At 45.7% G+C, this 16,899-nt stretch overlaps 1 protein-coding gene across 1 annotated transcript in view; it reads left to right on the top strand.

Moving 5' to 3' along the window:
- Positions 1-16,899, top strand: part of B3glct (beta 3-glucosyltransferase) — an 83,558-nt gene that overhangs the window by 29,441 nt on the left and 37,218 nt on the right. The window contains exons 5-6 of the mRNA XM_032886836.1: positions 14,843-14,919; positions 15,900-16,011. Of these exons, the coding sequence (XP_032742727.1) occupies positions 14,843-14,919; positions 15,900-16,011 (189 nt within the window). The remainder of the gene's footprint in view (positions 1-14,842; positions 14,920-15,899; positions 16,012-16,899) is intronic.

Here is a 16,899-nt window from a genome sequence, read left to right as displayed (position 1 = left end):
ACTTTCCACAGTTCCTGTGTGTGTGTGCATGTATGTGTGTATGTATGTGCGTTTAAGTGTATACATACCAGTGTATGTGAATATATATGTATATATGTGTGTACATATATGTTTGTATGTATATAGGTGTCTGTATATGTGTATGTATATTTGTATGTAAATGTGTATGTATATTTGTGTGTATATGTATGTATGCCTATGTTTGTGTTTATATGTGTATGAATGTATGGGTGTGTTTTAGTCAGGGTTTCTACTCCTGCACATACGTCACGACCAAGAAGCAAGTTGGGGAGGAAAGGGTTTATTCAGCTTACACTTCCACATTGCTGTTCATCACCAAAGGAAGGCAGGACTGGAACTCAAGCAGGTCAGGAAGCAGGAGCTGATGCAGAGGCCATGGAGGGATGTTACTTACTGGCTTGCTTCCCCTGGCTTGCTCAGCTTGTTCTCTTATAGAACCCAGGACCACCAGCCCAGGGACAGCACCACCCACAATGGGCGGGGCCCTCCCACTTGATCACTAGTTGAGAAAATGCCTTACAGCTGGATCTCATGGAGGCATTTCCTCAAGGGAGGCTCTGTCCTCTGTGATAACTCCAGCTTGTGTCAAGTGGACACACAGAACCAGCCAGGATGTCTGTATATATGTGGGCATGTGTGTTTATGTGTGTGCCTGAGTCTGAGTGTGCATTTGGGCCTGTGCATGTGTTTGGCCAGAGGACAACCCTGCTGTAGTTTTAGGCAATCTGTCCGCCCCTCTTCCTTCTTTCCTTCCTCCCTCCCTCCCTCCTTCCCACTCTCTCTTCCTCTCTGTTCCCTCTCTCCCTCCTTTCTTTCCTTCTTTTGTGACAGGATCTCTCAGGACCTGGAGCTCACCCAGTAGGCCCAAGAAGGCTAACCTGATTGGCCGCTGAGCCTCAGGTCCGTCCCCTCCCCCATTCCTAGTCTTCCTCTCAGCACCGGGGTTTCTGATGCATTCTGCTATGGTCAGCTTTTACTTGGGTGCTATGGGTGTGAAGTCAGGTCCTCTTGCTGGAATGATAAGCACTTTTATACAACTCCAGCTCCAGGGGGATTTGGTGCCCTCTTGTGGCCCCTGCGGGTAACTGCACGAGTGTGCGCATACCCATTTATGTGCGGTGCACACATTGACGGTATAGGGGTGAGTGAGTGCTGCCTTCCAGGTCCGGTGATTACAGGCAGGTGTCACCATACTTGGGCTCTCTGTACCCACTTGACCCGTGCCTAAGCCACTCCTTCCTGGTCCCACTTTCGTATCAGGTTCAAACTTGTTATATCTCATATAAACCTTCTGCATCCTGTACAGACCTGTTGTATTCTTTTTGCTCTGTGTTACTACTGGCTACCCATTTATCTTCCTCCTCCACAGATGTTGAAGGCGGAGAACAGGTTGAATCCCATTAATTTCTGATCACTCAGAACTAAGCTGTGTTTGCATGACTTTCCCTGAGTCCCCCAAATTCATTCTTTTTTTTCCGGAGTGGCTTTCTTTTCTATTGTAGTAGATGTTTGTTTTATTTTAAAAGCAAGAGAAAGAAATTAATTCATTTAATTTTATGTGTATGAGTATTTTTGCCTGCACGTATGCCTGTGTACTGCATGCACACAGTACGGAGGCCAGAAGAGGGCGTCACATCCCCTGAAACTGGAGTTACAGATGGTTGGGAGCCCCCATGTAGGTGCTGGGAACTGAACCCTGGTCTTCTGCAAGAGGAGCCAGTACTCTTAATTGCTGAGCCGTCTCTCCATCCCACAAATGAATATCTCAAGGGCACCGTTCAGTCATCTCAGGTATATTCTCGCACATCTCCACAGCCCTTTTATTTAATAAAACTACTGAGAACCTCTAAACAAGTCCGCCCCTCCTTTTCTGTAGCCCCAAGTGGCCTCCATTTAACTTCCAGTCTCTGTATGCTATGGAATGGTCTCGAGAGGGGGAGGGCGACGATTCTTAGAGTAATCATCCTTCTGGGACTGGCTTGCTTCACTTAACTGTGTTTTTAAAGTTCCTTCGTTCAAAGAGAATAGCCAGGACCTGGAGAGATGGCTCAGAGGCTAAGAGCACTGGCTGCTCTTCCAGAGGACCTGGGTTTGGTTCCTAGGATCTACATAGAGACTTGTAGACGTCTGTAACTCCATTCCTGGGGGATTTGACACCTACTTCTGGCCTCTGTGGGCACTGCATGTATGTGATTCATAGATATACGGGCAGGCAGAACACACTTATACATAAAAATAAAACAAAAACAAAACAAATCAAACCCCCATAGCTGTCAGTCTTTTTGTTCAGGCCCGTGACCCAGTCTAGTATAGCGGACATTGTCATCATCCCTAGACATCTTATTCCTGGAGTTCTGGCTGGTGTCCACCAAGGCCTCTTCATGGAACCTCTTGTCCCGGTGTATCCAATGCTCAGACAGCAGAGCGAGGCAGGACTCACCTTCACTTTTCTTGTGTCCCTGACCCCCAACCTCCGGTTGGAATGCCAACTACAATATTAGAGACTATGTGTTCATCGATGTACTGTCTCAGGGTTTAACATTTAGAAGTGGCTCCTCTAGCCCCTTGCTTCTCTTTAGTTCTAAAGTTTATATTTAATTTTTATTGTTTTTGTTTTTTGTTTTTTTTTTTTTTACAGCCTCAGTGAGTTAGGAGCCCGCCGGCCACTAGGTGGCGATATTGGTTTTACATTTAAAGAGGCATAGTTAAGTAATGCCATTAAGTACCCCGGGGTCCCAGAGTTTAATTTCTGTGATAGTAAATAGAATCTAAAGTGATAAAGAGTCACACACATCCCCCCTCCGACTATAAGATCAACTGTTACTGTTACCCTGACATTTCTTCCCCGCTGGGGCTCAGCTGTGAATGCTGTCGTAGGGAGAACAGATCTGTAATGCTCAGACTTTAATTTGCTGGGGCGCGCTGGAGTGTGCTGTATGCCTCGGGCAGGTTCAAATGTGGATTAACAAGGCTTTTGTCAGTCAAAAGACTGCAGAATTTGCAGCTACGCTTGGTCCTGGATCTTTTTCTCTTTACGTAGCTTTTTATCTCTCATACGGGATTAAAACTTTGGTTTAATTCCACGAATGGCACTTCAGAGATTTAAAAATAGTTGACGGCTAGCACGGGGTCTGTAGACGGTTCTCGAGGGGGCGGGCAGGGACGAGATACTTTGCCTTGGGACTCATGAGCGCTAGAGAAGGTCATCTGCGGAGAATTAATAGCGGAGAAGTACCAACCAAGCAAGGAAACCTCGCCATGTGAAGCAGGGACTCTCCCTAGTTGGAATCAAACTGTTTGAAGGAATTGGCATACTTTTGGGAACGCGTTGGCAGGCTGCCTCGGAGCTGTGATAGCGGAAGAGGGAAAAGCTGTTGGTCTCGCTGGCACCGTGATGGGCGCTTGCAAGGACCACAGATCAGGGGGCCTCGGTGCGACGGTGTGTACCACGAACTGTGATGGATGGGTTAGGGGTACCCTCCTGGGGCCTGAGGATGAAGCCCTTAGCTTACAATATTAGTCTGTCTGTAGATTCGCCTTCTGAGAGCGTTCCTAAAAGTCGCCCCGTGAGGTGCAATCAGCAGTTAGCTTTTATCATTTGAATATTTATCTGATAGCTCAAAATATCTGTGCCTCCCACAGTAGCAGATTCCCAGAAACCGCTGTTTATTTATTCATCACTCCTGTCAGGTTGCACGCTTCTCTGAAGCCTGCCAAAGAAATCAAAAAAAAAAAAAAAAAAAAAAAAAAAAAAAAAGGAAGCCGAAGCCGTTCTGTGATTAGCGCCTCCTCCTAGCTGCTCTCAGTGTTACCTGGGCCCGTTTCGCCTCAAGGTGCTGAAACTCGGTCTTATTAAAAGCACAAACATTTTTTTCATTTTTACACTGTGAATAAGAAACAGGCGTCTGTACCAGCTCTGTGAAATTTAGTAGCGTGCTCCGATTGGCTGCAGGAGGAGGGGCGAAACCATTTTCCTAGTGTTCTAGAAGATTCCCTTGTACTGAAGCTTGACATGCAGTTAATGGTGACTTCGAAATTTTTAATTTTTAGCATCATTCTTTCTAATTAGTGGATTATCAGGTTTTACCAAGTTTTATGTTATATGCCGACTGCTGCTGTAGCCTACCGTCGTGTGAAGAGTCATGGTGGGACCTTGAAGAGGGATATTCTAGTTCTTAATTAATGACTTAAAAGCAGATGTTTGAACTGTGCATGGCAGTCATTAGATGAAGACCGGAAGCACAGGGTATACCTGTTACTGTACCCATGTAGCCGGATTCCGTAGTTTTATTAGACCAGGTTGTTTATATGAAAAGGCGATTTTAGACAACCCACAGGCTTGTGAAAACCATGATGTCCGTGTAACGTCATTTAAGAAGCACCACCCTATGCGGAAAGTGAGTCGGTGTTGTACCAGTTTTGCATGTACGGCTGGAGACCAGGGAGGGCTGAGACATTTGAGAAATTAGGTCGCAGAGAGAGGGAAAAATCACCTGGGGGATATGGATTTAGAACAGAGTTCTGGAAGGTAACAATGGGAATTTTCAGAAAGATATACTCTGGGATGCCTAGCGGGGGGGCTAGAAGTTGAGCAGTCATCCTTGTGGGGTACAGCAAACACATGCTGGGGGCAAACTAGGACCCTTTTAGGTTAGGCTGGAGGGAGAGGGAGAGGGAATGTTGGAGCAACGGGTACCATGGCTGATGAAATATGAGGTCCCGAAATTTGAGGGACATAGAAGAAAGCAGGTTTTGAAGGAATGCCATTTCTCCTACAACTAGCTAGCTTGTTTGCCTGCTCTCTCCCTCCCCCTCTCCTTCCCTCTCTCCCACCACCTCTCCCTCCCTCTCCCCCCCCTCCCTCCATCTCTCCCTCCTCCCTCCCTCTCCCCCTCCTCCTCTCCCTCTCCCTCCCCCTCTCCTCCCCTCCCTCTGCTCCATAGATGGAGAAGTGATATGAAATGATAAAAGATGGACTCTCTAAAGAGGGTCACAGGCGCAGGCGCAGGCAGTTAAGCCAAGGAAGGGCCCTGCAGAAGCGGTCCTGCCGGCAGCTCTCCTAGTCAATCAAGGCACCTGAGCTGATTTTTTTAATGCCGCTAAGGCCGTAGCATCTGGCTACCAGTTTGACTTTTGTTTTTTTTTGAACCTGGCACAATTCCTTCTCAAAGGGATAACTTATGTGAGCATTCTTCCGTTGTTTCTTACAGCTTCGTTGGGATACAAAGAAAGGTTGTTTTTTTTTGTTTTTTTTTTTTTTTTTTTTTTTTTTTTCCGGAGCTGAGGACCCAACCCAGGGCTTTGAGCGTGCTAGACAAGCGCTCTAAATCCCCAACCCCGAAAGGTGTTTTTTAATTTGACCTTGGGACTATGGAATCAGATACCAGCTGCCCTGGAAACCGAAGGGGTTTCACTGTGAGCTGAGTTTGAAAGAATAAAAGAAAAGGAGGCATAACTAACGCCCCATGCCCTCATGTTTTGTACTTTCCAGTCAAACAAGGATCCAGGCACCTTCCGTAGAGGCTATGATGAGAATATTCATTACATTTAGCACAAGGAAAAGGTCACTGTAGATGGGGGTCAAGGAGGTTACTGTAGGAGGGCAGGGCGGGGCCGGGGAGGAGCAGAGGGTGGAGCTTAGAATAAAGCTGCAGAGTAAGGAGTTAGACTTCCATTTCTCCAGGCAACCTCCCAACCGAGAACTCACCTGCTATTGCGAGACGCTCGATCTGGGTCGGAGACGGATGATTCTGCTCTCAGCCACAGTGAGCCGTGCCAGCCTTCAGAACCCTCTCCCCTCACTCCTACCCACACAGCTTCCGATTTCCTTGCCTTCTATTGTGGGGAGACTCTAGGCCTTATTTCAAACCTGGCAGAGCCCTAGCCTTGCCAATAAATTATTCCTTTGCTTGTTCACAGAAAGTTTTGGAAATTGCCATTTTTTCCTTCTTCTGGGGCTGAGGTAGTCAGGCCTTGGCTCATTAGATTAAAACAACCCCATCTCCATAAAACAGGCTGGCACAGTCTAGCTCCAAGAAGCTGGAGAAAGATGGCCTCGCACGTCCTAATTTTAGAAATTTATTTATTGGCAAGGAGACAGTGTGAGGTACTTCATTAGAAGGTTAGTGTTGAGAATCCGCAGTGCCATTCTGTTGCCGAGGGTTGGTTTCGGGGTTTTTTGTTTGTTTTTGTTTTGTTTTGTTTTGTTTTTTGACACAGCCTTACTGTGTCATCCCTGGCTGGCCTGAAACTCACTGTGTAGACCTCAGACTCAGAGATCCACCCACGTTTGCCTCCAGAGCACTGGGATTAAAGGCGTGGACCACCACCCCCGGCTCTCGTTAGCTTTTTGATGTTACTAGCGCCATACTTTGGTTTTGAGGTGGAAACAGGTGGGCGCTTAATTACTCAAAACCCTTTCTTTTGGGTAGAGGTTGGTGCTGAGATGTTCACCATATAAGGTGTTTTTTATTTTTATGAAACTGGAGACTTTATTATACTGCTGCTGAGTGAGAAATTCATCCGTTCATTTGCTGCAACCTATTAGTATCCAGTTTATGAATATCTATTAATATTTATTTTGCACAATTATATGCTAATAATAATGTATTATAATATAATATACAACAGCATTGAAATATATATAATGTATTGTAATATAATGTATAGTAAATGTCATTATTAATAAGTGTTTTTCCAAGTACCTGGGCAAAATATCCCAGGAGAAAATAGCTTTTTTTAAAGATTTATTTATTATATATAAGTACATTGTAGCTGTCTTCAGACACACCAGAAGAGGTATCGGATCCCATTACAGATGGTCATGAGTCACCATGGAGTTGCTGGGAATTGAACTCAGGACCTCTGGAAAAGCAGCCCGTGCTCTTAACCACTGAGCCATTCCTCCAACCCATATATATATATATTTTTTTTTCACTAAAGAACCATTTCTTTACACAACTAGAATTCTTTTTTTTTTTTTTTCCTTCTTTTTTTTTCAGAGCTGGGGACCGAACCCAGGGCCTTGCTCTACCACTGAGCTAAATCCCCAACTCCCACCACTAGAATTCTTAAACATATCTTTTGTTTACTCATTTTTGTGTTTATGACTGATGCATGCCTGCTGCACTGTGTGTGAGGGGCAACTGCTGGAGTCAGTTCTCTCCTTCTGTTGTGTGGGTCCCAGGGATTGAACTCAGGTCATCAAGCTTGCTGCAAGCCCCTCTCCCTCCTGAGCCATCTCAGCAGCCCAGAAACATCTCTTCTACACACACCTTTACCTAGTGGGTTGGCTGCAGCACAGGAAATAGGACATTGTGACTCAAGGCGGGGGTTGGGTGCCCGAGAAGCCATCCTGTGCATGTTTGTTAATTGCTTTTGGCTGGCCAGCACCGGAAGTATTCACAGACACCTGTCCTGTGTGAGTCTGGAGAAACCTGGGGCTCGGTCATTATTCTTATTTGCCTTCCTTCGCTGTGATTAAATACTGTGACCGAAAACAGCCTAGGAGAAGGCAGGGTTTCTTTGACTTGTGTTTCATAGTCCATCAGGAGGAGGACCCGTGGAGGAGCACTTTCTGTTGGCTCGTGCACAGTCTGTTTCCTTATACAACCCAAACCCACCTGCCTAGGGTTGTTGCCGCCCACAGTGGACTGGCTCCTCCCACATCAATCCTTTATCAAGACGGTCTCTTACAGACAAGACCATAGGACAGTCTGATCTGGTGCATCCCTCCATGGAGACCCTGCCTCCCCCGGGGGACTCTAGGCTATGTCAAATTGTCAGCTGAAGCTAATGAGAAAAGTCACGAAGGAAGCAGGTGGCAGATGCTCCGCTTTCCCAAGCTTGCAAGATACAGCACGGGCAGCAGAGTGTTGTCATGTGGGATTTAGAGTCAGGAACCTGAGGAAGAAGGTTGCTTTAGGGCTCTGTTCACTAGAGTTAACATCGGTGCCAGTGTCAGTGGAGACGGGGGGGGGTGCGGGAGGGGGGACCAAATGAGATGAGGTTTGAGCGGATGAAGAAAAGTGGTGCTGCTCTGAGCTAAGGGGCTGAGCTGTGTTTGGGAAAGTGGCAGGTAAGGGACCAGAGAGAGAGTTCGTAGGGCCAGGGCTAGGGGGCGGAGACAGTTGGGAACTCGGTTGCAATCATGGGTGACTTTTACTGGGTGGATGTCACTGTCACTTTTACTCTGAGGCCTTGTGCACGATGCTCTGTTTGCAGATGTGAGTCGGTCACATTTTGCAGAGAGGCTAGTGGTTTGCCTGTACCATCTCCAGTGGGACCAGGCCAGAGGCCCATAGGCAGGTCCGTGATTCTCAGGCCATCGTCCCTTTACTTTGGCGTTGTGACTTCATAGCACAGGTCCTTGCTGTTCTCCTGTAGATCCAGTTAGGGGTGGCCTGACTCTCACGGGAAATGAGAGACTGGATCTGACAGGGGCTCCGTTGCTCTCTGGGGTTCTTGCTTATGTTCCTGTGGTCGGACCCGGTGTATGTTTGTGACCATTCTGTGCTGTGGTAAAATACCACGACCAAAGCACCTTCTGAAAGAAGGGGATCTTATGGGCAGGCATATGATTGTGGAGGGTTGAGGCCATGTTGGTGAGACAGCGTGGCAGCAGGCTGAGAGCTCACATCTTGAAGTACAAGTACAAAGAAGAGGAGGGAGGAGGGAAGGAGTGAGTGAGGGAGGAGGGAGGGAGGGCAGTCTGAGGGAAAGAGGGAGGGAGGGAGGAGGGGGGACAGAGGGACTGAGGAATGGAGGGAAGGAAGGAAGGGTGGATCGAGAATAAGAAGTGGGGTCGGGAGGTAGAAAGAGATAAGAGGGCAAGAAAACACCGGGAAGGGCTGGAGATTTTGAAACCCCAAGGCTTGCCTCTAGTGACATACTAAGGCCAATCTAGACGTCCCAAACATCACCACCACCAACTGGCAACCCAGTGTTAGATACGCAAATTCACAGGGAACATTCCCATCTCATTCAAACCGTTGTGCCGGTGCATAGGAGACGCTCAAAATAGACCGTAAAAACCAACAACAATGTGGATAGTTATTAAGCGTGTGGCATGTAGTAACTGACTTATCCCCCCACCCCCCACCTCCCGCTATTGTGTTAGCTCACTACCAGGAAAACAGGCTCACTAGTTCAGGGATCAAACTGAAGGTCACGGGGCTCAGGGGGAAAAAAAGCTAAGATTCAGATGGGAATACTTGGCCTCCAGAAGTCAGGGCTTTAAACACCAGGGTTTACTGCTTTTATGAGAAAACGATTAGTTAAAATATATATGTGCTATAAAAATATATTTAGTAGTTCAGTTCAAAGCACATCGCTTATAAATAAAATTTATAATGCTGTAATGCATTTTCTTTTGAGAAAAACAGTTAACGGTTAAGACAGGTATATGGAATATGTGCATATAATATTTATACACACACATACACGTACTTGGGTTCTTGGAAGGAATATTAATATAATATCACTCATAGTAGTCTGACCTATAAGTGAGTACTGTATTTTAAAGGTTATTAATCTGTCTCATATATGTTCCAAGAAGCACATCACACAGCCCTATTATGACAATAAATACATGCCTTTTGCAGAAGGAGTTATAATAATAAGCAGATGTGATTTTTATTTTGGCTTCTTTTCAAGACAGGGTTTCTCCGCGTAGCCCTGACTGTCCAGGAACTCTCTCTGTAGACCAGGCTGGCCTCGAACTCACAGAGCTCTACCTCCCAAGTGCTGGGATCAAAGGTGCTCGCCACCACGCTCACCTGGTGTGGATTTTCATTATAGTTTACTCAGTTCAGTGCCCAAGGGCTACACAAGATCTGGGGTTCATTTCAGGCTTGCTCTTAATACCTGTAAATGTCTTGATGTTGCTCTCTGATCTAGCACATGGGGCTGCATAGTGGGGTGAGGAGACCCTAAAGCCCCATTCTTCAAAGCCTGGTTTAGAAGATGAAGGTGAGGGCAAATCACAATGACAGGAATCAGAGACCTTCTCCACCTGGCTCCCAGGCCTGGCTTCAGGTTCTAAGGAACCTGACAAAGAGAGACCGGGGTGGGGGCTGGAGAGGTGGCTCAGTGGTTAGAGCACTGGCTGCTCTTGCAGAGGATCCGGGTTCAGTTCCCAGCAGCCACCTGGTGGCTCACAGCCACCTGTAACTCTGGTTCCGGAGATCCAAGGCCTTCTTCTGGTCTCTGAAGGCTTTTGCAAGCATTCATACATGCAGGCACACATGCATACAGTAGACCTCTGAAAGGAGAGACGAGTAGCAATTGAATTAAGTCATTGAACGTTTTTTCCAGACAGAGGCAGAGGATGAGAATTATTTACAGTTTAAGTATTCGCTGCTTTGGTGTGTGTTCATATACTAGCCTCTTCATTTACCCAGTTAATATCTCCAGACATCGAGTCTTCATGGTTCTCCTGTGTGTTAACATTCAAAGAGATCGATGGAGTCATGGAGGAGGGAAGGAGGGAGGAGGGGAGGAGGGGGAGATACAGGAAGAGGAAGTAAAGGTGGCCAAAGTGGGCTCTGATTCAAACGCAGGGGTCACACTGACAGGGTAAGGGTACTGTGATCAACCTTTGGGGTCCCCAAACCCTTTCATTTACCCTCCTTTGAGCAGCTGCGTTTCTAATCCCTTCATGCGATACAGCATTTTCCTTTTCTTCTTGATTTTGTGTTTGGAAATTTCTCTTTCCCTCTCTCCCTTTCCCTCCCGCTCCTCTTCCTCCTCTTCCTCTTCTTCCTTTTCCTTCCCCTCCACTTTATCTTCTCATTGGCTTGGTACTCACTGTGTAGCTCAGGCTTGAATTGGTAGCAATCCTCCTGCCTCAACTTTTCATGAGCTAGAATTGCAGGCATAGGTCACTAGTGGCTGTCAACAATGCATGTGAGTGCATGTGCATGCTTGTGCGTGCGTGCGTGTGTGCGTGCGTGCGCGTGCACGTGAGCGCACATTTCTGGGCACATGCACCTCTGTAGGCCCGAGGAGGTTGTGAGGTACCGGCCCTCTCACACGCTGCTTTCCTCCTCGGAGACCTGGTCTTCCACTGACCCTGGAGCTAGCTGTTTCTTCTGCTAGGTTGGCTGGGCAGCAGACTCCAGGGGTCCTCTTGTCTTTGCTCTCCAAGTCAGGCGGTTTCGGGAAGGCATGCACAGCCATGCTGGGCTTTTGTCTGTGTGCAGGGGTCCAAGCTCAGATTCTCAGATTCTCTCAGACTCTCGGTGAGAGCCCTGACCCACTAAGCCGTCTCCCTAGCATCTTTTTTTTTTTCTATTTCTTTTTTAAATTTTACTTTTCAGTGCTGAGGAACAAATCCAGGGTTCTGCTAGGTGAGCGGCCCACCCCTCGGCTGCATCTCTGGCTAAAAAGAAAAAAAAGAAGAAGAAGCAGCCGCCTGTTTGTTATACCAGATAGTGCTGGTGCGCGCCTCTAACCCCAGCACTCAGGAGGCAGGGGCAGGGGCAGGGGCATCCCTGTGAGTTGGAAGCCAGCCTGGTCTACAGAGCGATTTCCAGGACAGTCAAGGCTACACAGAGAAACCATACCTCAAAAAACCAAAACAACAACAAAACGCTTTAAAAGTAGCAGCAACAACAAAGCACCCCAAACATTTGTTTGTGTGTAGAGGAGTCATAGAGCTGGTGATGTAGCACCTTTGAAGGTGGTCTAAATCTTTTTGGTGATGAATTAAACATAAATAATTTGATAGAATATCTTACTGTGGCCTTTTAAAACAGTTCATTTTATTTATTATCAGTGTACCTGCATATTGTGTGTGTGTGTGTGTGTGTATGTATGTATGTGCATGTGTGTGTATGTATGTATGCGTGTGTGTGTGTATGTATGTGTACATGCATGCATGTGTGTGTGTGTGTGTGTGTGTGTGTGTGTGTGTGTGTGTGTGTGTGCCTTTAGTTCTCTCCTACCTTTATGTGGGTTCTGGGGATTGAACTCTGATTGTCAGGCTTCAGCAGCAATCACCTTTACCCACTGAACCCTCTCATCAGCCCCTATTGTGACTTTTAATAATCTGGACATGGTATACATCTGAGCATGTGGTAAGAATAAAAACTCTTAGGCATTCTGTCCAGACTAGATGAACATGTCTTTATAATTAAGGTGAACTTGGCCTGCTCTACCTCAGTGAAGACGGTCTCTGAGTGCCTGTCACTTTTGAGCACACATTCGGGGACTGTAATCAGCAAGATACATGTTTATTAAATACTTAGAAACACAGAGGCACAAAATGAAGACAGAAACCTGGCCCTTCTTATAGTCACAGTAGAAGCAGCTAGGAGACATGTCAAACAATTTAGCGAACGGAAAACAATGAAGTCAGGAATAGGTTTAGTCTCCTGTTAGTCCATTCAGTCTATCTCAGAGGAGGATTCGACTTTTTTTTTTTTGTGCTGCCTAAACTCTTCTTGTATTTGTATTGTGGTAGATGTCATTCATAAACTGGTGTCTAGGTTCTGCCAGCAAAGTATTCTTGCTGTTGGCCTGGAAGCCTGGTGCTACCTGCTGATGTCATACATGTCCGGCAACAGCAATGTGGAATATGGATTCACAAATAAAAATTTGTGGAGCGGGGTTGGGGATTTAGCTCAGTGGTAGAGCGCTTGCCTAGCATGCGCAAGGCCCTGGGTTCGGTCCCCAGCTCTGAAAAAAAGAAAAGAAAAAAAAAATTTGTGGAGCATCCCTCTCCTCTTGTGTTGGTTTGAATGAAAGTGACCTCCAGGGCTCATGTGTTTGAACACTTGGTCCCCAGTTGGTAGAACTGTTAGGGAAGGATTAGGAGGCTTGTTGGTTTGTCACTGAGGGTGGCCTTGAGGATTCAAAAGCCCACTCCATTCCCAGTTAGCGTTTTGTCTCAAGATGTGAACTATGAATTACTGACCTGCTGTCAGGCCTGCATGCCACCTGCCATGCTCCCCACCATAGTTGTTGTGGACTCTCTGATACTCGTAAGCCCCAAATAAATGCTTTATTCTATACATAACCTTGGTAATAATGTCTTATCATGATAGAAAAGCAACAAAGATAGAAGTTGGTACCAGGAGTGGGGTTTGAACCCACAGACATCTATACTGGGTAGCATAAGCACAAAGAAAGCATTTTCTTTTATAAGTTACCTTGGTCATGGTCTTATCACAGCAATAGAAGAGGAGGACACCCCTCTGTTTAAAGGAAAAACAATATCATCCTGTTGCAACTTTACTGAAGGCTTTTGGAAGCATGCAGCTTATCATTCTGACGTTGCAAAACAAACTGTCACTTTCTGGTTGCTTCAGTCTTTGCTTACATAAGAAGTTACTTTATTAGAGGACTAAGACCAGATTCTCCCTTTGACCCAAAGGTGTTTCCACTGGGGTAGTACTTTTATCATGATGTTAATGGCTGCTTGGTGATTCATTAGCACTTGCTTTCCATCTCAAGATTTTAACAGTATTTGCTATGTGTCTTCTTTGTTCACATTAACATTCAAATATGATTATTTCTATATTATGTAAATATCAATTTCATTAGTTTACATGTGTTTTTGCTCTTATATAATCATTCATGAATATATATGATTATGTATATACATTACACATTTTAAAATTTGTACATAATTCGGAAGCAACAGTGGGGAGACTGAATTATTGATCTCGTTCTCTCTTAGATCATTAATTCAGCCTTTAGGCTGGCTTTATTCTGAGCAGGTCACATTGTTTGTCTGATCTAACTATTGAATATTTACAAATTTGTACATAAAAATTGGAACAAATACCACATAGAAGGAAATGAGGGGGGAGTTGATATCCAGCAGAATCAATTTGTACTAAAACCCACCTACAGTCAATAATTAGTGTATATATACTAGAATAGTGGTATGGAATCAAAATTATTTGGGACCCTGTGTCTCAAATGTAGCGTATGTTGGTGGTGTCGTGGTGAGTGTAGCTTCCCTCACAGCAGCTCAGATGTTTAGGAATTCATTATTAAATTCTTGGTTAGCAGTCACCATGATCTCATTTTCCAGCTAATACACGCTAGGAGACACAGCAATGTGTGTTGGAGGAAAAAGGCTCAAGTGTATGCGAAATGAAAATCCGACTTTTGGCTCTCCCAGCAACTTGAAATATAGCACAGAGCAGTGAAATTTCAAGCAAATGTGCACAGCCTGGAGATCTCTGCGCTTTGTCTGTATCTCTGTAGCCACAGTGCTTTATTTTAAGGCTCTTTTGCTTCCTTCCATGTTTATCGATTGTAAGACCTTTCAGGAAGCCATTCCTATTGCCTGAGTAGTTAAGGATGATACTTCTAGGATCTGGACTTGGGGAGTTGTTTCTATGGGGCAAAACACCTTTACAGATATTTTTGGGTACTTTAAATAAAAATTTAGCTCACGAGATAGAGAATACTGTTCAGACCACAGGGTTTCATAGAACACGTTTTGCTTACATGTGTGTACAAGTTTTGTTTGTGCCTCTTGAGTTATTCCTGATAAGCAAACCCAGGGTCTTCCCTCCCCAATTACATTCACAAATCTCTAATTAGCTCTTCACATAGGCCATGAGCATCTGTGGGGGAGGGGGTGGGGTTTGCAGTGGGCGTGGAGGTTGAGTTCTGCTGAGAAACTTCAGTGCAGTAGCCTCGGGGCAACCTGGGAAACAGTGGTGTTAACAACAGTGCCAAAGGATAGCTCCTTGACTTCCAGACAGCAGTGCCAAGGACATCATGTGGACAGCAGTGCCTTTCTGCATTTTTTAGAAGGTTTTTTTTAATGCTTACTTTACCTCTTTGACCATTACGTTTTCAGGATCTCCCCAGAGTCCTCCTTCTCCATCAGTTGGCGAAGCAGGAAGGTGCTTGGACCATCCTTCCCTTGTTACCGCAGTAGGTACCTTTAACTTGTACTTCTTAGGAAGGTTTTTCAAATGATTAAGAGATTGTATGTTTCTTTTCTTTTCTTTTCTTTTCTTTTCTTTTCTTTCTTCCTTCCTTCCTTCCTTCCTTTCTTTCTTTCTTTCTTTTTTTTTTTTTTTTTTTGGAGCTGGGGACCAAACCCAGGGCCTTGCACTTGCTAGGCAAGCGCTCTACCACTGAGCTAAATCCCCAACCCCAGGTTGTATGTTTCGTGAGATGGTAGATGGATGGAATTTGAGTTTTATATTTTGTGACTACTGTATGAACTAGATTTTTTTCATGACTGGTTCTTAATTATACTTAGTTTTTGCTTACCTTTAAAAAACGATTTAGTTTAGTTTATTGGTATGAATGTTTGTCTGCTTGTGTATGGGCACTACCTGCATGCAGTACCCACAGAGGTCAGAGGAAGGCATTGGATACCCTGAAGTTACAGTGGTTGTGAGCTGCTGTGTGGGTGCTGGGAACCAAAACCAGGTCCTCTGCAAGAGCAGCCAGCGCCCTAACCACTGAGCCTCCTCTCCACCCCCAAAGTTTTTATTTTTAGGTGTGTTTCTTTCTTTTTTTTTTTCTCTATTCTTTTTTTTTTTTTTGAAGCTGGGATCGAACCCAGGGCCTTGTGCTTGCTAGGCAAGCGCTCTACCACTGAGCCAAATCCCCAACCCCTAGGTGTGTTTCTTTCTTAAATGGCAAACTGCTTCAAACTTACATTTGAAATTGTTCTCGTAAACAGTTGTTATTATGGGCAGGATGAATTAGGAGAGCTCACCATCTAGGGACTGGTAGTCCCCGCTGAGATACACGGTGGGGATATGTGGTGTGCAGCACAGACACCGTGCTTTCTACCATCTCCCATCTCCTAGATACTGGCTTAAACCTCCCTGCAAACCCTGCGTCATATGGAATATGTACCAGGAATCCGTGTGCCGTAACCCATTTCTTCCCATCAGGTTTTCGGTAACGTACAGCAAGAATTCAGCGTGGATTTTCTTTTGTGAAGAAGAGACAAGAATACAAATCCCCAGACTCCTAGAAACCCTCAGACGATATGACCCATCTAAGGTGTGTATGACTTCAAAACCATGCTTTCACTTGGGGGACAATAATTCAGAGAAAACTCGATTTTCATTAAGAGATAGTTGAAGTAATAGCTTGAGTTTTGAAAGCGGTGTGGTAAAATTCTCTGAGGTTTGCGGCTCACAGAGAACATGCAATAAGCCAGTCTCTGTGAAAAAAGTCTATTTATTCGTGGTGACAACACAAGGAAGTGAAAACCATAGCAAAAGCAGGAGCAGCAGGAGCAGCAGGAATAGCAGGAGCAGGAGCAGCAGCAGGAGCAGCAGCAGCAGCAGGAGGAGCAGCAGCAGCAGGAGGAGCAGCAGCAGGAACAGCAGCAGGAATAGCAGCAGGAGCAGCAGCAGCAGCAGCAGCAGCAGCAGAGCAGCAGGAGCAGCAGCAGCAGCAGCAGCAGCAGCAGCAGCAGCAGCAGCAGCAGCAGCAGCAGCAGCAGCAGCAGCAGCAGCAGCAGCAGCAGCAGCAGCAGCAGCAGCAGCAGCAGCAGCAGGAGCAGCAGGAGCAGCAGCAGCAGCACCTTATAGGATCATTGACCAATTTTCTACAGGAATAAAATTAAATTGGCTGGTTTTCCTCATCAGAAAGGGGCACATACAGAACGCACAAAAGGATTTTTATTTATTTACGTGTTGTTTTATCTTACACGTGGTGATGCTTTGCATGCATGCATGTGCTTTTGTGACTAGTGTTGGGGAATACAGGCTGTGTGCTGGTGCAGACAACACTCATCAACAGGCCACTCTTGTAGGCAGCATGGTCCACCGGTGTAAGAAGCCCACTGCTTTCGATGGTGTTAAGTGTTGGGAGCATCCGTTGTGGCTTCCTTCCATTGATTTCTGAGAAGCCAGAGACATAACTGGATGGGGAGTCCCTTGG

The sequence above is a fragment of the Rattus rattus genome, chromosome 16 (assembly GCF_011064425.1).
Source record: "Rattus rattus isolate New Zealand chromosome 16, Rrattus_CSIRO_v1, whole genome shotgun sequence".
NCBI classification, from domain to species: Eukaryota; Metazoa; Chordata; class Mammalia; order Rodentia; family Muridae; genus Rattus; species Rattus rattus.
Note: the sequence above shows the minus strand (reverse complement) of the source record. Positions and strands in the feature narration are given on the sequence as shown.